We start from the raw sequence: 26,293 nt of genomic DNA, 5'->3' as shown, positions 1-26,293 counted from the left end.
AAGGCCTGCTCGCAGAAGTGTTTTTTAGGGAGCGTTTGACAGTGATGAGAGGCAGTCGTTGACCGCTGACCCATAACGGACGCAGGCAATGAGGCAGTGATTGATGAGATCCTGCTTGAAAACAGCACAGGTGTATTTAGAGGGCAAGTTGGTCAGGATGATATCTATGAGGGTGCCCATGTTTACGGATTTTTGTACCTGGTACAATGTTTACGGATTTTTCTACCGGGTTGTACCTGTTTACTTTGTGTGAGATTGAGGGCATCTAGCTTAGATTGTTGGATGGCCGGGTTGTTAACCATATCCCAGTTTAGGTCACCTAACATTACGAACTCTGATAGATGGGGGCAATAAATTTACATATGGTGTACAGGGCACAGCTGGGAGCTGAGGGGGGTCTATAACAAGCGGCAACAGTGAGAGACCTATTTCTGGAGAGATGGATTTTTAAAAGTAGTAGCTCGAGCTGTTTGGGAATAGACCTGGATAGTAGGACAGAACTCTGCAGGCTATTTCTACAGTAGATTGCAACTCTGCCCCCTTTAGCAGTTCTGTCTTGATGGAAAATGTTGTAAATGGGGATGGAAATCTCAGAATCTTTGGTAGCCTTCCTAAGCCAGGATTCAGACACAGCTACGACATCAGGGTTGGCGGAGTGTGCTAAAGCAGTGAATAAAGCAAACATAGGTAGGAGGCTTTAACATGCATGAACCCAAGGCTTTTCCGGTAACAGAAGTCAACAAATGAGAGGGCCTGGGGACACACAGGGCCTGGATTAATCTCTACATCACCAGAGGAACAGAGGAGGAGTAGGATAAGGGTACGGCTAAAGGCTATAAGAACTGGTTGTCTAGTGCTTTCGGAACAGAGAGTAAAAGGAGCAGAACGCTGGGCATGGTAGGATAGATTCAGAACATAATGCACAGACAAGGGCATGGTAGGGTGCGAGTACAGTGTAGGTAAACCTAGGCATTGAGTGACGATGAGAGAGGCTGCATCTCTGGAAGCGCCAGTTAAGCTAGGTGCGGTCTCCGCATGTGTGGGGGGCTGGGGCAACTGAGGCATGTAGAGCGGGACTAGGGGCTCCGCAGTAAAACAAAACAATGAGAGCTACCCTTAACAACAGTATACAAGGCATATTGACATTAGAAGGAGGCATAAAGCAATCACTGGTGTTGATTGGGAGGGCTAAGACAACAACGAATAAACAGCTAAGACAACAACAACAATGGGTAAATGGAGATGAATGGGGTCAGTTAGCCACACACAGGGCCTGAGTTTGAGGCTGGGGCCGACAGATAAACAAAATGAAGTACCGTGTTAATGAACAGTCCAGTAGACATCAGCTGTGTAGCCAAGTGATCATAGGGTCCAAGAAGCAGCAATGGACGAAACAGGGAGCTGCTCGGCAGTCGTCACTACGCTAGGCGAGCAGGAGACACGGCGCTCAGAGAGTTAGCGGGCTGGGGCTAGTAGCTGGGTCCTCACCGACATCAACGACGCAGAGGCCGGTTGAGAACACATCGGCCGAAATACGTCAGCAGACCAGTCGTGATGGATCGGCGTGGCTCCGTGTCGACAAAGGGTCCAGGCCAATTGGCAAGAGAGGTATTGTAGTTGGTGTATTTTGTTTGCTAGCCGGGGGAATGGGCCTAGCTCGAGGCTAATTAGTGCTTGCATCTGGACAAAGGCGTTAGCAACAATAGCCACTCGGTAGCAGCTAGCTAGCTGCGATGATCCGGTGTAATTGTCCAGAGCATGCGGCAGGAATCCAGTGATGTAGTGGGGGGGGGAAGCAGTTCGATATGTTCAGGGCTGATATCGCGCTGTGCAGACTGGCAGATATTATCTGGGCTATCCAGGCTAAAGCGGCTGGTGTCTGTGCTAAAGGTAAAGACTGCTAGCAGTGACTAACAATGACTAAATAGCTAGTAGCCAATTAGATGGCTAGCTTCTGAAGGATAGCTTCTGATGCAGGTACCAGTTATAAGGTCTAAAAAAAATAGCTGATCCGTACCACGTTGGGTGAGGCGGGTTGCAGGAAGGTATACTTAATTTGAAAATGGAAAAAGAGATTGAAATGTATACAGAAAATGTTTAAAAGCTGAATATTTACACGGGACAAAAACAAACACATCTTGCTACTACGCCATCTTGGTTGAGGCCACTGTGTTCTTGGGAACCTTCAATGCTGCAGAAATTTTGGGGGACCCTTACCCAGATCTGTACCTTGAGACAATCCTGTCTCTGAGCTCTACGGACAATTCATTCGACCTCATGGCTTGGTTTTTGCTCTGACAATGTAATAGTGTAATAGTGACCAGTAGCAGAATAAATAGATACAAACTAATGGTAATGGCAATCAATAATCAATGGATTCCAACAGGCCCCTCAGGCGCTACGCCCGCTGAAGGCCCATTCTGCTAACCTGCTAGCTACCTAGAGCTACTTGGAACCCTACTAATTCCACGACTGGTCTATCAGCGTCACCCAACGAAGAGGCAAAAACAGACTTACCCCCATTGTGACGTCCCCCAAAGGCTAACTTGCTAGCCTCGGTCTACTAACTGCTAGCCCCTGCTAACTGCTTGCTTGCCTGCCCTGGTCTGCTAACTGCTAGCCCCTGCTAACTGCTTGCTTGCTAACCTGGTCTGCTAACTGCTAGCTTGTTTAGCCCCGGCCTACTAACTGTTAGCGTGTTAGCATCGGCCTGCTAACTGTCTGAATGGCCGTGTTCCCAGTCAGCCCAACCACTCACTGGACCCATATGTTCACCTGGCTATGCATGCCTCTCTCTAATATCAATATGCCTCGTCCATTACTGTCCTGGTTAGTGATTACTGTCTTATTTCACTGTAGAGCCTCTAGCCCTGCTCAATATGCCTTAACCAACCATGTTGTTCCACCTCCTACATATGCGATGATATCACCTGGTTTAAACGTCTCTAGAGACTATATCTCTCTCATCATTACTCAATGCCTAGGTTTACCTCCAATGGACTCACATCCTACCATACATTTGTCTGTACACTATACCTTTGATCTATGCTATCGTGCACAGAAACCTGCTCCTTTTACTCTCTGTTCCGGCCAGTTCGTATAGCATTTAGCCATACCCTTATCCTACTTCTCCTCTGTTCTTCTGGTGATGTAGAGGTTAATCCAGGTTAATCCAGATTGCCCCCCCCCCCCTATCTTCTGAGCTCGTGCTACTAGGTGACCTAAACTGGGACATGCTTAACACCTCGGCCATCCTACAATCCAAGCTTGATGCCCTTAATCTCACACAAATTATCAATGAACCTACCAGGTGCAACTCCAAATCTGTAAACACGGGCACCCTCATCGATGTCATCCTAACTAACTCACCCTCCAAATACACCTCTGCTGTTTTCAATCAAGATCTCAGCGACCAATGCCTCATTGCCTGCATCCGTAATCGGTCAGCGATCAAACGGCCTCCACTCATCACTCAAACGCTCCTTAAAACACTTCTGCGAGCAGGCCTTTCTAATTGACCTGGCTGGGTATCCTGGGAATGAAATTGACCTCATCCTGTCAGTAGATGATGCCTGGCTATTCTTTAAAAGTGCCTTCCTCACCATCTTAAATAAGCATGCCCCATTCAAAAAAAATTGAACTAGGAATATATATAGTCCTTGGTTCACTCCAGACCTGTCTGCCCTTGACCAGCACAAAAACATCCTGTGGCGTTCTGCATTAGCATCGAATAGCCCCCGTGATATGCAACTTTTCAGGGAAGCTAGGAACAAATATACACAGGCAGTTAGGAAAGCTAAGGCTAGCTTTTTCAAACAGAAATTTGCATCCTGTAGTACTAACTCAAAATAGTTCTGGGACACTGTAAAGTCCATGGAGAATAAGAGCACCTCCTCCCAGCTACCCACTGCTCTGAGGCTAGGAAACACTGTCACCACCGATAAATCCATGAAAATTGAGAATTTCAATAAGCATTTCTCTACGGCTGGCCATGCTTTCCACCTGGCTAACCCTACCTCGCTCAACTGCCCGGTACCCTCCAAAGCCCCCACCATTTATCCTTTACAGATAGCTGATGTTCTAAAAGAGCTGCAAAATCTGGACCCCTACAAATCAGCCGGGCAAGACAAGCTGGACCCTCTCTTTCGAAAATGATCTGCCGAAATTGTTGCAACCCCTATTATTAGCCTGTTCAACCTCTCTTTTGGATCGTCTGAGATTCCCTAAGATTGGAAAGCTGCCGCGGTCATCCCCCTCTTCAAAGGGGATGACACTCTAGACCCAAACTGCTACAGACCTATATCTATCCTACCCTGTCTTACTAAGGTCTTCGAAAGCCAAGTTAACAAACAGATTACTGACCATTTGGAATCCCACCATACCTTCTCCGCTATGCAATCTGGTTTCAGAGATGGTCATGGGTGCACATCAGCCACTCTCAAGGTCCTCAACGACATCATAACCGCCATCGATAAGAGACATTACTGTGCAGCCGTATTTATCGACCTGGCCAAGGCTTTCGACTCTGTCAATCACCACATTCTTATTGGCAGATTCAACAGCCTTGGTTTCTCAAATGATTGCCTCGCCTGGTTTACCAACTACTTCTCTGATAGAGTTCAGTGTGTCAAATCGGAGGGCCTGTTCTCCGGACCTCTGGCTGTCTCTATGGGGGTGCCACAGGGTTCAATCCTCGGGCCTACTCTCTTCTCTGTATACATCAATGATGTTGCTCTTGCTGCTGGTGATTCTCTGGTACACCTCTACGCAGACGACACCATTCAGTATACTTCTGGCCCCTCTTTGGATACTGTGTTAACTAACCTCCAGACGAGCTTCAATGCTATACAACTCTCCTTCCGTGGCCTCCAACTGCTCTTAAACGCAGTGAAAACTAAACGCATGTTATTCAACCGATCACTGCCCGCACCTGCTCGCCTGTCCAGCATCACTACTCTGGACGGCTCTGACTTAGAATATGTGGACAAATACAAATACCTAGGTGTCTGGTTAGACTGTAAACTCTCCTTCCAGACTCACATTAAGCATGTCCAATCCCAAAATTAAATCTAGAATTGGCTTCCTATATCGCAACAAAGCATCCTTCACTCATGCTGCCAAACATACCCTCGTAAAACTGACCATCCTACCGATCCTCGACTTCGGTGATGTCATCTATAAAATAGCCGCCAACACTCTACTCAACAAACTGGATGCAGTCTATCACAGTGCCATCCTTTTTGTCACCAAAGCCCCATACACTACCCACCATTGCGACCTGTATGCTCTCGTTGGTTGGCCCTCGCTTCATACGCGCGGGCCGCCAAACCCACTGGCTACAGGTTATCTACAAGTCTCTGCTAGGTAAAGCCCCGCCTTATCTCAGCTCACTGGTCACCATAGCAGCACCCACTCGTAGCACGCGCTCCAGCAGGTATATCTCACTGGTCACCCCCGACCTCCTTTGGTCGTCTTTCCTTCCAGTTCTCTGCTGCCAATGACTGGAACGAACAAAAATCTCTGATGCTGGAGACTGATATCTCCCTCACTAGCTGTAAGCACCAGGTGTCAGAGTAGCTCACAGATCACTGCGCCTGTACATAGCCCATCTGTAAACAGCCCATCTATCTACCTACCTCATCCCCATACAGTGTTTATTTATTTATCTTAATCCTTTGCTCCCCAGTATCTTTACTTGCACATTCATCTTCTGCACATTCTACCATTCCAGTGTTTAATTGCTATGCTGTAATTACTTCGCCACCATGGCCTATTTATTGCCTTAACTCCCTTATCTTACCTCATTTGCACTCACTGTATATAGACTTTTTGTTTTCTTTTGTTCTACTGTATTATTGACTATGTTTTGTTTATTCCATGTGTAACTCTGTGTTGTTGTATGTGTCGAATTGCTATGCTTTATCTTGGCCAGGTCGCAGTTGTAAATGAGAACTTGTTCTCAACTAGCCTACCTAGTTAACTAAAGGTGAAATAAATAAAAATAAATAAAAAATGGACAGCAGTGTGAAAAATGTGGCAATTTTTCATACACATGACATTCTCAAGAACAAGGCGCAAAATTGAATATACAGAGAGACAAAATAGAAGAAAGAGATGAACTAATTAATTCACTGATTACATAATGAATGTTCTGGGTGATGTTCAATTAAGACAACAAGTTTTGGATGATGTAATATTCATCCTGGAGGATGTTCACACGACTCAGGATGCTGATCGAGGATCTGTTTTGCCCTTTAGATTATAATAAATTGAGGTTACGTTGACACGGAGGACCTAAACCTGGATCAGCACTCCTCCTTTTGTGACACCTGACACCTACGGACCCTGGTCTTGTAGTGATTGCGATCGTTCTAGTAAGCACTGTAACCCGACCAAGTAAACCATTAATATGCTTTGATCTTCCTGAAACCAGGGACAGTTGTTTACGTTGGAACAGGAGGCTCTTTTGCGCCGCGACAATGGAAGTAGCCTGTAGGAAATGTGTAAATGAGATGCTCCTCTTTCTCTTTGATAGAAGAATCTCTTTGAAGATAATATGTAGTCCCGTGGGGACTCTATATCTTTGAAATGGCAGAATTAGCTCTAAAACACTGGCTGGTCCTACATGTGAAGGTAAATACTGCTTTGTGTATAGTCAGTGATCTTGGGTTAATAAGCTGTTCTCTCTCTCTCTCTGTGAGAACCTCAGTGATGGCTACATTTGCAGTTTGTCTTCCAAAGGGATGTCTTCTCTCTACTCTTAACACTGCATGGAGGAGGCAGGGGAGAGACTGTCATAGCCGTAGCCATCAGTTACCATGGGAACTAGGGTAATTACTAACACATACTGTATGACTGTGTATTGACTGCACCCAGGTGATGGTAGAACTTGAAAAACGGTATTGACCAAAGAAAATTGATGAACCATCTGAATGGCCACTGTGCACTTCCTTTGTTATATTTCCCCAGTTTATTGAACAATAGATTTGTACTTAAATGACTGTCCATTTCAGGTTAGTTGAATCTCAAGCAACTGGAGTAAAAAGAGAAGAAATGTTGTAGGGTAGCTTCAGTCAAATTGTTATTGTATGGAGAAGATATGAACCCATAAGGGACCGCAGAAATGGGATATCGATTTGAATTCGCTATGAGATAGCCCGAGTAACCAGCCATCAGTCCCTCTGCAGAGTGGGTGCGTGGGTGCAGAAAATCTGTCATATGGAGTGGATATTTTTTCTCTCTCCAACTGTTCCTGTCATTAATGTTAGCTTTTCTCTGTGTCTATCTGAAGAAATCCTGCCCCGTCTACAGCCCATAGACCATACTGACCCTGGAATTTACATATAGGTTCATTTTAACGTTCCATCAGGAACTATGTGCAACCAGATGTCGAAGGGCACCATTATCACCATAACCCCTATGAATATTGGCAGGTCTACTAGTACTAGGGGTTGTGAGGCAATTGGTCTCCTGAAGTTACGGCCGTAATTCCCAGAGTGCTGTAGGAGAGTTATAAGAGGTGTAATGGGGTTATGCTTAAACGCTGACCCCCACTTTATCATTTTTGATTGCTATCGGACATGATTCTATCGATCCATGAAGCCAGCTCTCTGCAGTAGCATGATCCCGCTACAAAGTCTATATAGTGAGTGTGAGCGTGTGTGTGTGGGAGCGCATGTGTGTGCGTGTGCGTGCGCGAGTGCCTCCTTTTGTGCATGGCAAAGCTGAAGATGTGTGCCCACATTTCCGGTGCAATGCTTTGGCCCAGCATCATATAATGTTATTTGTGTCGTTGTACACAGGCAGCTATTTATCCCTTCAGTCTTCTGTGTAATTCTTGGTCGATTCCTGCCCCTGGGGAATCACTTGTAAAATCCTGTATGAATCCTTTTATCACAGTTTTAATTTATCTATCAAACCCCACTAATACACGTACAGAGAGATTCATTGTTATCGCAGCCAAAGCTCTGTGTGTTTAGAAGCCATTATTATCCATTACATCTCTATATACGGCTCTGGGTCTCCCCTCTCATCGTGTATGTAAGATCATTTCTGGGGTAATCAGCTCCTACCACTAAAGGCCCTTAGAGTAGATCAGAGACCATGCGTGCTATTTTTAACATGCTGTTGAGGTTCACCACAGAAGTGGGGAGAGAGGGTGATTATCCGCAGTGAAAAATGGGCTTCCAAAGAAGAAATCTCTTGGGGAAGCCTGTGGAATTGCTTTGAAAATTACCGACTGCGTCAAATGATTCTTTACTGAGTTTGGATTGACAATAATGTATAACCGAATTAGCGAGATTGATTTGTTTTTATAACTGTGTTTGCAATTTGAGGGTCACTGTGAGTGTAGTTTATCGCTGTTTGGCTTAGTATGTTGTTATTGATGGCTACTAAGATGTTAGCTGACTATTGTAACTGCACTATGTATATCTCCTGTTTTAACATTTTATTTAACTAGGCAAGTCAATTAAGAACAAAATCTTACTTACAATCACAGCCTAGGAACAGTCGGTTAACTGCCTTGTTCAGGGGCAGAACAACAGACCTTGTCAGCTCGGGGATTCGATCAAGCAACCTTTTTTGTTACTGGCTCAACACTCTAGCCACTAGGCTACCTGATTTGCATCAATCTGTTTGATAATATATAGCTAAGCACCTTATAGAGGTTGTGTTTGTGCCTACAGTACATGATGGCATGTGGGCATGTGGGCACCGCATGCAAATAAGCCTTACATAGCTACTCACAATGTCAGTTTGAATTGTATTGGCTAATGACCTTGGGGTCTACGCATATCTTCATCTTTCTACGAATGCGTGATGTCACAAGGAGACCATTTTGTAAATGCGCTAAACATACACGGATTTACGGCAAGGGGTGAGATCAAAGTATTACGGACGTTGTTGGTGGGATAGGGCCCGGTTCATAAAGAGTGGTTTTGTGTGAAAGCATGATCGTGATAAGCTAGTTGTTTGATAACGAGGAACATCTGTTGGAGACAGGGAGCAGATGCAATGACAAATGAGAATAGTAGGCTACTGCGTCTGTCAGTGTACAGGGGATCATCACACACGGTAGGTTGATCATCACACAGGGGATCATCACACACGGTAGGTTGATCATCACACAGGGGATCATCACACACTGTAGGTTGATTTAAATGACCCCACCAAACAAGAGCAGGTTCAACTCCCTCAAAGCCTGCGTCCCAAATGGCACCCTATTCCCTATGCAGTGCACTACTTTTGCCCAGGGTCCACTGTGTAAGGGTGCCATTTGGGACGCCGCCCAGTGTCATCAGTAACATTAGGTCACTAAATGAATTACAGAAGGACAACAAAAAAAACGCTCTCTTGGAGAATGTAGTAGCAGTAAAATTGCAGTAATATGGATGACCATGACTGACCATTCCTTACAGGGTGCATTATTGAATGAAAATAAATCAAAGGCTATACACAAGCATTCTCACACACACACACACACACACACAGAGAGAGCTAAACAGTGCGCATTAAGCATGCAAAGAGCCTTCCCCTCAGTCCTTCCAGGTTGATACCAGGTTGATTCCTCCTTCGAGGAGATCACCACAATTGCCACTGTAGCATGACAGCATCAGTGTGATAAACTCTCTGATTCAGAGTCAGACTTCACAAGGGGAGCAACTACTCCTTTATTTGAAATGCTCTGTGATTGTCCCTGTGCAAGATTTATAAGAATTCCAAGGCAGCTGCGGCTTTGAATGCAGGACCCGTCTACAGTGGTTATTTAAATCATTCATGCTCTTTCATGTAAAGACTTATCTAAAACTACATCCCTGACTGGTTCACACTTCTCACCCCTGGAACACTCCCATGTTGAAATACCTGAAATAATCTCCGGGGACATCATTGAATAGTTGGTTGGAGGTGTACGGAGTCATACATTTAGTGTACATTTTGTATCTCTTTATCCTAAAAACTGATCAAATGGAGGGAGTACGTGCCCCCTCACTTTCAATTGGCATGATGTCTTGCCTCTGGCTCTCCTCCATAGCAAGCTGCAAAGACTGAGTAGGCTGCACTGAAATATTGGACCCAATACTACACAATGTAATTGGCTTTAGTCAGAGACCATGTGGTTGGCTCCACTCATAACAGTGCTGCTGGCGTAGAGAGAGAAACACATTGCTGTCGGGTATTTTGGAGTGTGTGGCGGAGCCACTTGGACAGACTCCTGGTACAGCCTGGCCCTGCCTACAGTATGGCTGTTGTGTAATCGCCATTAGGACTGTGGCTGAATCACACAGCCATGCTACACTGTTCCTCCTGCTACCTGGTGGGAAGCCTTCTACTGCGGCGGCCATTTTGACACAGAGGGTCGGTATTGAGGAGAAGTGGTGTGGGTCTGAGGGGAAATTTGGAAAATCAGTTTGGTTGGCAGGAGGATGTGTCAGAGTAGCACACTGTGTGCCATCACGTTGCAACCTTTCCCCTCACCATTCAGACAGCTTGTGACTGTAAACTCCACATATCTCCTCCCAAAATAGGCTTATCCACAATCATTCTCAGAACTATGGGGTGCAGACTCAAGAAACACACACACACACATGCACTGTATGTCAATAAAACATAAGGAAGTGTATATACTACAGTATACTAACATCACCATATGTTCATCTCCTTCCAGGACTACACTTTAACCATGTACTTCCAGCAGTACTGGAGGGACAAGAGGCTGGCGTACTTAGGGATCCCACTGAACCTCACCCTGGATAACCGGGTAGCAGATTCACTCTGGGTCCCTGACACCTACTTCCTGAATGACAAGAAGTCCTTCGTCCACGGTGTGACGGTCAAGAACCGCATGATCCGCCTCCACCCGGATGGAACAGTGCTCTACGGCCTGAGGTGGGTTCCAAAGCAGTGGAACCAATGGGTTCTAGATTAATGCATCCAAGACTGATTCATTTGAAGGGATATCACAATATTTGATTATTTTATAGTAATAAATGCTGTGTGGTATGTATGAGCTGCTAGTTTTTTTAAATGTGTTTTTAAAGAAGTGGGACATTCCCACTCCTCTCTTTCTTTCTGTTTATTGGATAGCATAGACGGAGAGGAATAATAGAGGAGAGAGACCAAAAATAGCAGTGGACCAGATTCTCAACCATGCTGAAGTGATCTTTGTGTTCCGGAGGCAGTGGCTTAGACCACTGGTCCACCTCTAGGCCACCAGCTGCTATGTTTTTGGCTTGTAAATATAATCCCTTCCTATAGGCTCAATTTCGACATATTGGTACAGTAGCGTGTACACTGTCAAGCTTTGTTGAAATTTGTATTTTTAAAACATATGGTAAGATCAGAAGAAAACAACATAAGAAAAAAGGAAAATGTATAGATGATGATGCAGGCTCAGCTGTTGCTTTGTTATGATTACCTGTTTCAATATCCATAGCCATTGGTCTTTGTTGTTTGACAAGTCCTGAATTGTTCATCAGAATTGAATTGTGCGTGCGTGTGCGCTCGCTTGCACGTGTGTAGGTGGAATCATCCATCTTGTCTAATAGCTTCACACTCGTCTGGATGTAATGCATTTCTGAGATGACAGTATGGCTATGTGACCTGGCATTCTTATCCATAAAGACATTTCTGAGATGACAGTATGGCTATGTGACCTGGCATTCTTATCCATAAAGACATTTCTGAGATGACAGTATGGCTATGTGACCTGGCATTCTTATCCATAAAGACATTTCTGAGATGACAGTATGGCTATGTGACCTGGCATTCTTATCCATAAAGACATTTCTGAGATGACAGTATGGCTATGTGACCTGGCATTCTTATCCATAAAGACATTTCTGAGATGACAGTATGGCTATGTGACCTGGCATTCTTATCCATAAAGACATTTCTGAGATGACAGTATGGCTATGTGACCTGGCATTCTTATCCATAAAGACATTTCTGAGATGACAGTATGGCTATGTGACCTGGCATTCTTATCCATAAAGACATTTCTGAGATGACAGTATGGCTATGTGACCTGGCATTCTTATCCATAAAGACATATATGACGTATATGTTTTAGATTTTGGAGCTTAAACTGTCTAGTGGTTACAGCTTCACTAATGGAGTCCAGGAATTCAGCAACTTGTGCAAACATGATTAGATTCTGACTTCTTCAAGCCAAGGGTACGTGGGGAAGATCAATCGTTGTTGTACCGAAAATATTCAACCTCACGATCTGACCAAAAGGACAAAACCCCTAGGGTTCATAGCTATACCATTTAGCAGACACTTTCATACAAAGCAACTTACAGTCACGAGTGCGTATATTTTACGTATGGGTGGCCCTGGGAACAAACCCATTATCCCGGCACTGCAACACCCTGCTCTACCAACTGAGCCATACAGGACCACAGTCCTCGTCATTATCCCAACTCAATCAATCACTCACCCTGAAACCCACGGTCCAACTGTAAGTGATAATGTATGGAATGGAATCCCAGAGTAGGATCTCCAGACATTACTATGTGGAATGTTCAGATGTTACATTACCTGTCCAGTAAAGTAACCGAGACGTGAGTGTACTGTAATGATGAGTTCTGGTTCTGAAGGCTTATTTCATCATATCTGGTCCACCTGGCTGAACCTGATACCAACTGAAACACTATGAGTGAAGATCAATGCACATATATAGTTTCTCTAATACAATTATAGTCTATACTGGAATGTATTCCGTTTGAGCTCTTCTTGCTTACAAGTGGGACCAGAGAGATAACCTTTATCTCTGTGGAGTTGACTGTGGTTGTTCAGGAGATCATAACGTGATGGGTGAATAACATCATACTGTAATTATATGGTCTCATGCACAGGTGAGAAGATTAGGTGGATCCACAGCAGACAGTATGGCTGGAGAACGTGTGTGTGGGCTCCGGTAAAGCTTAAGTTAACGTGATCCTCTTTCCCCCTTGTGTGTGTGTGTGTGTGTGTGTGTGTGTGTGTGTGTGTGTGTTGACCTCAGGATCACAACCACGGCAGCCTGTATGATGGACCTGAGGAGGTACCCTCTGGACGAGCAGAACTGCACTCTGGAGATCGAGAGCTGTGAGTGACCTCAATACCATCAACCTCTGAAATGACTATTTCTCTATTATATTTCAGTATTTCAATAATTTACTATATAAAACAAAATGATGTGTATACCATTTTACTATTTCAGTATAAATAATATTTTAGTAAAAGATATACAACCACAATGGAGATTACGGTGAGACTGGATGTTAAATGTCCAATGCAGCCGTTTTTATCTCAACTTCAAATCACTTCATGTATAGTCCCATGGGATGTTGGCTATCATCAACAAGGCAACTCCTATGACTAATTGGGAATGGGACGCAAGCGTAGGATTGATCACCCTGTCGCTGGCCGCCTTTGGGGAGGGTGTATAGTGTGAAAGGCCGAAACACCCTAGGAACCAAAGGTACACTACTGACGATGCGCTCCCCAAATTTCACCACGCTCACTGTTCATTAACTCTTGGAAGTGCTTGCACAAAGGATAGTAACATCTCATCCTGTGTTCTTGGAATCTGGGTAACAATTAAGCACCTTAATAAGCATCTTATTTTCAGTTCAAATGTTAAACGAGAAACAAAAATTGACTCTTTGGGAGTGGTCGGAATGGGGAGGGGAAAACGGAAAACTAGCTGTTATTGGCAGAGATGTTTGGAACTCTCTTTCTTATTCGTCTATTATACTAATTTACCACATGGTTATGTCACCAGAAAGGCCAAAACTCCATCCCACCAAAACATGTTGAAATTTCAGGTGGTCTTTTCATAGCTCTTACTCTAAAAGGGCATTATCATAATTTTCACAATTTCACAGTACTATTGCAACCTCTGAGTGTGGAAATATACACTGAGTACACCAAACATTAGGAACACCTTCCTAATATTGAGTTGCAAGGACTCTACAAGGCATCGAAAGCGTTCCACAGGGATGCTGGCCTATGTTTTAACTACATTGGCAGCACGTTTCCTCCATATGCTACCAATGCTTCCCACAGTTGTGTCAAGTTGGCTGGATGTCCTTCGGGTGGCGGAGCATTCTTGATACACACGGGAAACTGTTGAGCGTGAACAACCCAGCATCATTGTAGCTCTTGACACAAACAGGTGTGCCTGCCACCTACTAGCATACCCCGTTCAAAGGCACTTACATTTTTTGTCTTGCTCATTCACCCTCTGAATTCACCCTCAAGGCTTAAAAATCCTTCTTTAACCTGTCTCCTCCCCTTCATCTACACTGATTGAAATGGATTTAACAAGTGTTAGAGTTGCGTCAATGACATCAACAAGGGATCCTAGCTTTCACCTGGATTCACCTGGTCAGTCTATGTCATAGAAAGAGCAGGTGTTCTTAATGTTTTGTATACTTGTATACAGAACACAGAAAAATCACGTTTTTAATTGCCCTGGGGCTTTTTAGTGGTTAAATTGAGAGAGTGGAGTTGTAATGATCTGTGACTTAGTTTCTCCACATGGTATCCCACTCCAGGAGGTTCATTCTAACCCTGTCTTTCTTTCTGTGGTTCAGATGGATACACAACAGATGACATTGAGTTCTACTGGAAGGGAGGAGACAATGCGGTGACGGGGGTGACACGCATTGAGCTGCCACAGTTCTCCATAGTGGACTACAAGCTGGTGTCCAGAAATGTTGTCTTTTCCACAGGTAAAAAACACATTCTCAGAAAATACACAGCCCGACCATGTTATTTTCCATCTAGCTTTTTACCCAACCAGTGCTCCACTATGAAACTCTTCACTGCTACTTCAGTTTTCTAGTGGCTGTATCTTCCAGTTCGGAAGAAATGTTATCGGTATCATTGACACCGTTTGGTGCGTGGGTGCGTGCATGTTCATGTATGTCAGGGTGTGAGAGTTTGTATGTAAATGCACTTGCTTGTATGGAAGAATTCCTCGTCTACCTTTATTTGAGAACCCGATGGCAGCCATTACATTTGAGCGTCCAGTGTGGCCCCTCTATACTCTTTCCTCTCTCCCTGGCTCCTCTGTGGCCCCTTGTCTCCCTTCTCCCTGGCTCCTCAGTGTGGGCCCCCCCCCCTTCCCTCTCCCTGGGTCCTTGGTGTGACCCCCTGTCTCCCTTCTCCCTGGAGGGCCCCCTCTCTACTCTCTCCCTGGCTCCTCTGAGGACCCCTGCATCATACTTCAAAGGCCTGTCTCCCTCCCCGAGCTTGGCTAAAGACCAACTTTCCTCCATGTGCTACTGTTGCTGGCTTCACTCACAGAGACTCACACAGGAGCAGTGAATGATGGTAGGATGGCAATTACCCAGCTGTTTTCTTCAGCTCTTTAAAAGAGAGAAGCCACGGAGAAGCAGCCTGGGAAACAGGGCATCAGAAATTCATGTGGAAAATAAGGCCCAGAGCATCAATTATTCCCCTCCAAGCTCACAAGGAAACATTGCCATAAGGATTTTAAGTTTTAATGTCATGTACACGAGTAGAGTGAAGTGCCTTTCTTGAACCCAACAATGCAGTAATCAATCAACAATATACAGTGCCTTGCAAAAGTATTCGGCCCCCTTGAACTTTGCGACCTTTTGCCACATTTCTGGCATTTCTGTATTTATCATCATTAGTCATTTAGGTCAACATTGGATCATTCAGAGATCCTCACTGAACTTCTGGAGAGAGTTTGCTGCACTGAAAGTAAAGGGGCTGAATAATTTTGCACGCCCAATTTTTCAGTTTTTGATTTGTTAAAAAAGTTAGAAATATCCAATAAATGTCGTTCCACTTCATGATTGTGTCTCACTTGTTGTTGATTCTTCACAAAAAAATACAGTTTTATATCTTTATGTTAGAAGCCTGAAATGTGGCAAAAGGTCGCAAAGTTCAAGGGGGCCGAATACTTTCGCAAGGCACTGTAGTGCTAAAAATAACATGAGGTAGAACAAAAACACACAGGAAACAGAAATAAGAAGTACACAAGAAAGTAAGTAAGCATACTATATATAGGGTTAGTCAGTTCCAGTACCATATTTCCAATGTGCAGTGATACTGTAGCGGTAGAGGTAGATATGTGTAGGATATATATATATATATATATATATATATATATATATATATATATATATATATATATACATATATGATAAACAGAATAGTAGCAGCGTATATGATGATTGTATGTGAGTGGGTGTGCGGGTGTGTAGTCAGTATAAATGTATGTGCATAATATTATGTGTGTGTGAGCAAATTATGAATTGAGTGTTTGTGTGTTGGAGTGTCTGTGTGCGTGAGTGTGCAGGGCCCTGTGCGTGTGCATAGAGAAAGTACAATGTAAATAAATGAAATACAAAGGTCAACTCCGATTGGTTGTTTCAGATTGTTTTCCCATGCTCCCCCCCCCCCCCCCCCCTCTCACTTTAGTAGTGGATAAAGGGGATCTGTGTTGAACTGGTGAACGTTGTCAGAACGTTGTCGGACATCGCACCCTTGCATTACGAGAGTTTTCGCGGTCGTGGTCGTCAAGGGTGTTGTCATGGTTACCATATCACCCTCATCGCCATCCTCCTATTCCTTCCTCTTCTCCTTCTCATCCCCCTCTTCCTCCTCCTCATAACATACGGTGTACTCTCCCACTCGCTGACGTACGTCCAGAGACACAGCTAGTGTGAACGCTTAGTTGCACACCTACATCCTCTGTATCACCAATCTTCTTTCAACACCTACTTTCGCCTCCCACTATCTCTTGCATAATGTTACCTTTCTTAAAGGGACAGTTCCCTCCCTTGACGAATGTACCACATCTCACGTATACAGTACACGGACAGCAATCCGTGGATCCAGATAGTTTGTGATTCGAGAGTTTGATTGTTGTTGTTTTTTCGAATGTTTGTGTGCAAATCAGTGGGAGTGGTATGTGTTAGCGTGACTCAAACCCCGTGCTTAAATAAATAGCCACGGTAATGTGTAGTATTGGAGGAAAGTTTTTAAGTCAACTTTTCTTAGTAGCAGTGAAAGGACTTCTTCCTTCTTCCTTAGAGGTGTACAACTGACACCCTTGAGTTCTGCATTCCTTCTGGTACTCGTTTTGTCCTTGGCGCTTAATGGGTCAATAAGTGTCATTGATTGGCTGAGGAGTCCACACACTTGGATACCCAGATGTTAATTTGTCTCTGATTAACAAGGCAAGGCATGGACGAAAACCAGCAGACGCTATGACCCTTGAGGATCAGAGTCATACATCACTGGTGTAATGCTATACAGAGAGGAATGTGCAACTCAAATGGACATTTACGATGACAGATATGTGATCAAGTGTGTCTTTCATAAGCCAGGTCAGAGAGGAAATACATACATTACCAAATGCCTAACATATCAAGCTCCAAGACTTTTATACATGCATAAATTATGAAATAAATAATATATGTCGATTGAAAGTGCAACATTTTCTATCATCACAGTTAGTATTGAAATATTTTATTATTTGCCTCGCATTCAGCCACCGTGTGTCAAATTGTTGTGAAGTATTGGTTCAAGGATGCTTGTTTCCATAGTGATAAATCCAACCCATGCTGCCATTGCCATAGAAACAAAAACAAAAACACGAGGTGTTCCAGTATGCTCCTCGAACCAAGAAGTCGTTCATTCTATTCAACCGCTTAACATCTTGTTTTCATAGGTGCCTACCCACGACTGTCTTTGAGCTTCAAGCTAAAGAGGAACATCGGCTACTTTATCCTGCAGACCTACATGCCCTCCATCCTGATCACCATCTTGTCCTGGGTCTCCTTCTGGATCAATTACGATGCCTCGGCTGCAAGAGTGGCATTAGGTTGGTGTACAGCCCCATATGTTACACATTGTACAATATTAACAAGCCTCTGAATCCCATTTCCCTATCATGTGTGACTGATCACAACATCACACTAATTGTACAGTCTTAGAAAAAAAGGTGCTATCTGGAACTAAAAAGGGTTATTCGGCTGTCCCCCATAGGAGAATCCTTTGAATAACCCTTTTTGGTTCCAGGTAGAACCCTTTCCACAGGTGCTTCTACATGGAACCCAAAAGGGTTCTGCCCGGAACCAAAAGGGTTCTCCGAAGGGGACAGGGGAAGAACCCTTTTGGAACACTTTTGTAGGGTCACACATACGGTCTAGTCCGTGAGATAATTATATTCTAATTCTATTTTGATGGTCTACTCTGTATTACTGAGTGGACAGATTCCCCTGCACTCTCTCATGACCATAAAGCAGAGAATTGGGAGGTCTTTGCAAAGGCCTGCAATATCCGGTGGCTTGCTAATAAGGAGTCCACCAGAGAAAAACATGAACTCCCTCAGTGATATATCGTTATGGGATTTCCGTTGCCACACAGAAGGGTGCTTTGTGGAGGCTGCATCCCGGTAAGAGCAGCAATCAAGATATCAATGCAGTGGGGAAACAATTGAATTGTTTGAAGGTAAAATTGATTAGGGAGCAGTGTTACAGTGAATTCCAAATCCAGACGACCCACTTGGCCCTAATCTTGTTCCAGCACATTTTCTTCACTCTCTCGTGGTGTACCTTTACTCAATAACTCTGAGCAAAAAGAAATAAAACTCCCCATTGAGTTACAGTACGTACATTTTAGCAGACTCTCTTATGCAGAGCAATCCTTTTTTTCATACTGGGTCCCACGTGGGAATTGAACCCACAACTCTGACCATGCTCTACCAACTGAGCCACGCAGGACCTACAGCGCAGTCAGTGTAGCTCACCACCTCCACGCATTCAGTGATATACAGGATGCGTGGTGCGAGTAAAGCAGGGTACAATAACCTGGACCTGTATGTGCAGTGTTCAGCAATGTAACACCCCGAATGTTTGTTCAAAGCACCAGTGCTGTTCCATGTCCTCTAGAGTTGCTAAGGCTGATGTGATCATACTTCCTCACTTTTAGACTAGAGTATCTTCTGACACTTGAGTGTGGACCAAATCTCATTTTCTTGATAACCTCGCACCCAATTTCAGAGAACAGACGATAGGAATAAGGTATCAATAATGCCGTTAGCAAGCAGAGTGCTACAGGATCTGAAGTCATTTGCACGATGCTTTAGTGGCTCCTTCATAATGATTATGCAGCAGAAATAGAGTAGGGAGGCTGTCTGAAACATACAATTAGAGAGACATTAAAGGGGCAGTCTGGGATTGGTGGATCCATTTGGTTACTTTTAAATGAATGAGATATACTGTATATACAGTGGGGCAAAAAAGTATTTAGTCAGCCACCAATTGCGCAAGTTCTCCCACTTAAAAAGATGAGAGAGGCCTGTAATTTTCATCATAGGTACACTTCATCTATGACAGACAAAATGAGAAAAAAAATCCAGAAAATCACATTGTAGGATTTTTTATGAATTAATTTGCAAATTATGGTGGAAAATAAGTATTTGATCCCCTACAAACAAGCAAGATTTCTGGCTCTCACAGACCTGTAACTTCTTCTTTAAGAGGCTCCTCTGCCCTCCACTCGTTACCTGTATTAATGGCACCTGTTTGAAATTGTTATCATTATAAAAGACACCTGTCCACAACCTCAAACAGTCACACTCCAAACTCCACTATGGCAAAGACCAAAGAGCTGTCAAAGGACACCAGAAACAAAATTGTAGACCTGCACCAGGCTGGGAAGACTGAATCTGCAATAGATAAGCAACTTGGTTTGAAGAACTCAACTGTGGGAGCAATTATTATACATCTAGTTTATTGTTCAGTAGCAGACCAGTATGTTAGCAGATGTGGAGTACTTACCACTTTCTCACTTTTGGAGGTACTATTTAAATGCATAATACCTACACACCTGACATTTTTCCTTTGAAAGTGGCTAGAGAGAGAGAGAGAGAGAGAGAGAGAGAGAGAGAGAGAGAGAGAGAGAGAGAGAGAGAGAGAGAGAGAGAGAGAGAGAGAGAGAGAGAGAGAGAGAGAGAGAGAGAGAGAGAGAGAGAGAGAGAGAGAGAGAGAGAGAGAGAGAGAGAGAGAGAGAGAGAGAGAGAGAGAGAGAGAGAGAGAGAGAGAGAGAGAGAGAGAGAGAGAGAGAGAGAGAGAGAGAGAGAGAGAGAGAGAGAGAGAGAGAGAGAGAGAGAGAGAGAGAGAGAGAGAGAGAGAGAGAGAGAGAGAGAGAGAGAGAGAGAGAGAGAGAGAGAGAGAGAGAGAGACTGATAGAGGCAGTGAGAGAAGCTCCATAAAAATATATTTATCCCCAGAGAGTCCGGTCTCCTGATGAAAAGGGAGGGAGGCCCACGGGCACATGGCCCTGTGATTAAATTGTCAGGTCGGTGGGTGCAGTGAAGGACAGAGAGTAATAGAACCACAGAGGGAACACCGATAAAGAAGATGGCTGCCGTTCAGCAAAACCCCAGAGATCGCTGCAATGAATAAAAGCAAAAAGGGGGAGAACGCTGCTGTTCCTCAGAGCGAGAAAAACACACACGCACACGCACGCACACACACACACACACACACACACAGACTGACACAGCAAACCGGTAATACTTAAAACTGTCCCCTTTAATGTACCAATAAATCAAGGAAAGGGCCAGATTGATCCTACACTCTAACTACCTCCAGTGTTGCTTGATGACAGTACTACTACTGGTGCACATGGTTTATATTTCTTGTAAAGGAAAATACATTTCTGCACAGACAACAGATTAAGCATGTGCAAAGAAAGCGTTGTCTCCATAAAGATACCTTTTTTTTTAGGACATAACGTATAGTATATTTAACATGAGACATTCAATTCAACTTCTTCCACTGTTAAAATGTCACTCACAGCTGGAGACTGAATGTACACAATTATTCAATGAGTTGTTTGGGGTTGGTGGTGTCCGAGGGGCAAGTAGAGGACACATTTTTGAATTTCTACCAGGGGAAGTTATTTTGGCTCAGAGCACAACAAGACCAAGTCCCATTCGTTATATACTGTAGCCAACTCTTCTACCATTGTCACACCATGCGTGTTTTGGAGGAGGATTTAATTGGCCGAAGCACAAACAGACTGGAGCACCAAGCTACAACGAGGCAATCCAAACAGACTGGAGCACCAAGCTACAACGAGGCAATCCAAAATTCTATCAAATAATGTTCTGCTCTGTCCTGGGAGGTGGTTTGGCCAGAACGTAATTACAAATAATTAGTAGACTGAAAATTGACCACAAGAATCCCAAACAAACATAATGTTTGACCAAAACATAATTATTTAAAAGCTATTTGAATATGATCACGTATCTCTACATTAAACGTGTTCCCACGTTTAATGGAGAGACACGTGATCATATTCAAATGTAAGCATGGTTTTAAATGAATATGTTTTAGTTCCCATACTTGGGAACATATTTATTTAATTAAAATCACTTGGAGCTGATTTCCTGGCTTTTTTAGTCTTTATGTCCAACAATGAAAATTAGAAATATTCTCAGAAAACCTGTGGGGTCAGTTGGGGAACCCTGCCTTAATCTGTCTGTTGTAATCCAGGGATCACCACTGTGCTCACCATGACCACCATCAACACCCATCTGAGAGAGACGCTCCCCAAGATCCCCTACGTCAAGGCCATCGACATGTACCTGATGGGCTGCTTCGTCATGGTCTTCCTGGCCCTGCTGGAGTACGCCTTCGTCAACTACATCTTCTTCGGCCGAGGACCACAAATGCAGAAGAAGCTGGCAGAGAAAGCCGAGAGGGCCAACAATGAGAGGGCGGCCAAATACGACACCAATCGGGTAAGTCTTCATGAAGATCTCTGTCGAGATGCTCTAACTTCTTCAAAGTTCTTCCAAGTTGTCGGGCGTTATCTTTGCGGTCCGCACACTCTTACGACGGCAGATCAGAAACTCTATAAATATGGTGTTGTGTTTCTTGTGGACAGTCTCCTCAGGAAGGAGGTAAAACGTCATCTCTTAAGCTGACTAAGCAGCCTAATAGAGCAAAAACGCTCCGTGTCTCACAGTCGGTGAGTCTTGACCAGCGGACACGTATTTTTTCACTATCTGTCTGACTTGTCTGTCACCATTGACTGACATTACATGTTTCATGTCCGCATGAGAATTTAATGAGTCTGTACGTGTCGCTTGTTACCCAAGTTGTCATTGTCCTTTGTTCAACTTCTGGTTTGACGTTTGCACGTCCAATGCAAGTCTGCAAGCCCGCTAATGTCTATGTTCCATAGTGTCACTACAAAAAAAGATCTTGTGCTGCGTTGTTCATTCAAAGTGCCTTGTTCTCATTCCTGCATAGTCTCATATCTTGATTCTCCAATGTCTGTAAATCGTCTAAATGGGTTTATCGTGGACATAGTTCCGGTTCTCATCTCACCCTTGAACCCGTCCAGAGCAGGACCATCATGTTGTCGTAGCTCCAGATAATACATCAATCCTCTACTTCCGTCTCCAGGCGGAGTCCCACGGTAATATCCTGCTGACCACCCTGGAGATCCACAACGAGGTGGCAGGAAATGAGGTCACCACCAGCCTGGCGGACAGCAGGAACTCCTCCGTCATGGGATTTGACAACACCAGCACAGGTACCGGCGTCCAGTGCAGGAAGGCGAGCCGGTCCTCGGGTCCTCGCCACAGCCTCGACAGGCACGCCCAGCTCAAGAGGCACAAACTGCGGCGGCGCTCGTCGCAGCTCAAAATCAAAATCCCTGACCTGACGGACGTAAACGCCATCGACAGGTGGTCGCGGATTATCTTCCCCTCCGTTTTCTCCCTCTTTAATCTAATCTACTGGATGTATTATGTCAACTGATTGACTGACTTTAGGGTTAGGTGGTGTTAGAGTATTTTTTTTTTCCTTCGTCATTGTTTTTGTCTTTTTTACGCGACAGGAAATGTTTTGCTATGGAAAAACAAAGGACTGCCTCTATATGGCACAGACAAAATGCTTTGACTTCTTTGTTAGAGTTTTTATATTTGCAGTCATACTCAAATTATGGATTGCGGTGGATTGCTAATTCTGAAAATGTTGTACAGAACTATGTGGATAAATACCCATACCGTAGGACTGGTACTGTATATTTCCCAGTATTCTTGCCCCGCTGTAGTTTGATAATGGAGATCTTTATACCCAATTAAATATGTGCAATTTGCAAGAAAGAAAAGGTCATTCTTACATTGTTTTGTTTTTTAAACAAACCCAAATAAAATAAAAATGTTATGTAATGTATTATGCATATACACAATGAATTGTAATGAATACTTTATAATTATTTACATATTATTTGTCATTTATGCGAATCAATGCAACAAAATATATACTCATGTTTTGTGATGCTTTATCACGTATATATTTTTTTGTCTTGGTCAGATAATATCATTTTTAAGTGCACATACAGTATTTGCAAATTTTACAGTGAAGTGGTCCTGTTAATGTGTGTCTATGTACAGTGTATTATTATTATTATTAATAGTAGTATTGCTATTATTATTATTATTATTACCATTATTACATACTGAACTATACCATTTTAACATAGGTGCAAATTCATGTCTACTGTTGAGGGTTTAATATCTCAGGTTCTGCATTTTGCTAATTGGCAAAATCCTTTTTTTCAAAATCCTGTCAAACAGTCTTGAAATTGGAATATTGATCGGTAATCTAAACATACCCACCACTGCACTCAATGAATCTGTCACGGTTCACATATTTTCTATCTGATATTGTGAATGCATGACAGGATTTCACTCAGTAAATTGACTGCATTCCTTTAAATCAGCTCCACCTTTGATAGCTGTCGAACTCTCCTGCCAACGGCCTAGTGCTATGTACTGTATCACATGTCTTTGTGAAATGTTCTGATATTTTTGTAAGGTGTAACGTTGACTAAAGCTACAGTATATTAACTCCCTCTCTTGCGCGCTAGCATTGTAGAAAATAGATTCCCTCGGTTCACAGCATTCCATGGAAGTGGCAGGGTTGAGGGTTTGTATGGTTTTTAGCATTTGACTGATCTTTACTGCTGAAATGACCTCCAACTGTAAATATAATGTATATAACAGATTTGACGTAAGTGTGCAATTTTTTTTATTTGGGGTTGTCTAATTAGTTGTCTGTTTTTATAAGACAATGTGAAATACCGATGACATTTCTGTCCTCTTTAAATGCTTGAAAATCTATTGAATGAACATGTGGGGTTGATCATATTTTTGGGGGATTCCTTTCATCAGGTTTAGTCTCATGGCATTCATCGCTTCTATCTGTCAAATGCACAGACAATATAAATAATACAACGAAACACATTGTAAATCAAGGGCATTGCGAACCACTGATATACACAGTACATCATCCATTTCTATATTTCTATCATCTATTCGGCACAGCTATCATAGAAGCACATACGATGTGTCAGTCTCTCAGTTTTACAACTGATGCATGAATTCTGTTCTACAGGGCAAGGACAACGAGCCATACTCATTAGATTGTAACCAAACATCTAACGCATCCCATTAGGAAATGTAATCAACGGCATGGAAGTAGCTAACATTTGGTGAAACATTGCCGTTGTTCAAATCATGCTGCTCTGGGCGAGAGACAATGCCTAAATGGCACTGTCTCTTGTTTCTCTATGCATGTTATATTGCATGAGTAATGTCCATTAAAAACAACAACAAAAACTTAACCCTACCATCTTAAACCTGTATCGCAGGTTACAAGTACAGTTCCAAGAGATTGTGATAAACTGCCATTCTCTGGTTGGTTACAGAGCAACCAATCATATCCTGGGGTCAATGGCTGGGATTCACAACGACAGTCTTCAAATATATAACACATGTATATACGCATAAAGAATCAATTGCGTGCCCATGTATTTTACCATTACCAACTTGCAGCCAATTGCTTATAGTATTGGCATGTATCTCTGGTATGTAAATATGCTTTGCTACTTGATCATTAAGCTTGTTGTGTGTTTTGGGTTTGAGTGATATAATAGTAATGTGTGTGGTTACACACGCTGGCCTATAACAGTTCCAGACCCCGGGGTTTCCCTTCTCTACTGTGTAGATGAGGCCGTGTTGGCTGGGTCTTGGTGTAAGATGACTAATATCTCTTGGTCTTGGTGTAAGATGAGTCATTTATCTTGTTCTTGGTGCAAGATTAATCAAATATCTTGTTGTTGGTGTAAGATGAGTAATCTTTCCCGAGACGTAAAGACTTGAGTTAGCCCTTCAGAGCTAATGCCTAGTCTTTAGATCAGAGGGCTGACTGTCTTGTGGCATGCAGGAGACCTGGGTTTGAATCCCAGTCAGTCACATTGGCACCTTCAATCTGACACTGTTTCATGCATTAAGTGCACTCATCTTTGCTGGCTTCTAATGTTGTCTGGCCCATTATGGAATGTCAACATGTTCTGTTCTGCCATAAATGTATATTTAGGTATAGATATCTGTGTTTATGTTTCTCTCCCTTATTTCTTTAGGTTATAATGTTGCTCTATTAAGGAAATAATATCAATTGTATGGATTTTGCATCCATTCAGATCCATGATTTCTGTAACACTTCTGTTATAAGCTATAGCAACAGGATGAACAATGGACAGACTTCAAAGACAACATTTCTTGTTCCTAATGCATTTCTGTTGAATGATTGAATCTAGACAAAGCCCAATAGTTTATGTTTTATATGTCAGGTGAAGATAAACAAATGATTACCAGTATTCCTGGATTGTGATTAAAACTGTATTTATCAATGAATATGTGTGTGTTTGTGTGTTGCATGTTCTGATATGCCTTCCGTGACTGTAAATACACAAAATAGGTGTTCATAGCCATGTACACTGAATATAAATGCATTTTTATCTCTCACAGTGTACATATTAACTCTTAAGGAAGTGTTTTTTTCATCACTGAAAGTGTTACATTTAACACTGTCCCAGTTTCATTTGCTATGTACAATTATGATCTTTGACAGCAATCATGGACTGTAGGTCTGTGCCTCCTACAACTTGGGTATTCACACTCTCGTACACGTCCAAAAAGTGCTTCACACTCTGCCTCTCCACCATCCAGCCATCTAGCTTAATTAAAGCAAGGGCCCTGGGCCGTGACCTACAGTATAAGTCGTCCATTACTCTGAAGTTGGACCCGCCAGACATACGATCATTTTATCTGAGTAAGGAACCATCCACACTTTAGGTCAACCTGCCTGGGGCACAGAACCAACAACACACTTAACCCGCACGGTCCGAGGGATTACACTATGTCATAAAGTGCCCCAAAACACAACCCTTTCCCTTG

At 43.3% G+C, this 26,293-nt stretch overlaps 1 protein-coding gene across 5 annotated transcripts in view; it reads left to right on the top strand.

Moving 5' to 3' along the window:
- Window positions 1-25,750, top strand: part of LOC109890611 (gamma-aminobutyric acid receptor subunit beta-3) — a 57,469-nt gene extending 31,719 nt beyond the window's left edge. The window contains exons 5-11 of one of the 5 annotated variants that reach the window (XM_031824351.1): window positions 10,667-10,887; window positions 13,007-13,089; window positions 14,583-14,720; window positions 17,699-17,851; window positions 21,534-21,781; window positions 21,928-22,011; window positions 22,452-25,750. In XM_031824351.1, coding sequence (XP_031680211.1) covers window positions 10,667-10,887; window positions 13,007-13,089; window positions 14,583-14,720; window positions 17,699-17,851; window positions 21,534-21,781; window positions 21,928-22,011; window positions 22,452-22,808 — 1,284 coding nt within the window. In that variant the 3' untranslated portion in view covers window positions 22,809-25,750. Of the gene's footprint in view, window positions 1-10,666; window positions 10,888-13,006; window positions 13,090-14,582; window positions 14,721-17,698; window positions 17,852-21,533; window positions 22,012-22,394 lie in introns of all 5 variants that reach the window. The other 4 variants (XM_031824352.1, XM_031824355.1, XM_031824354.1 and 1 more) reach the window with 4 other exon arrangements.
- The last annotated feature ends 543 nt before the right edge of the window (window positions 25,751-26,293 follow it).

Source organism: Oncorhynchus kisutch, linkage group LG5, assembly GCF_002021735.2.
Source record: "Oncorhynchus kisutch isolate 150728-3 linkage group LG5, Okis_V2, whole genome shotgun sequence".
Classification (NCBI taxonomy): Eukaryota; Metazoa; Chordata; class Actinopteri; order Salmoniformes; family Salmonidae; genus Oncorhynchus; species Oncorhynchus kisutch.
This window is presented reverse-complemented; position numbering and strand designations above follow the sequence as displayed.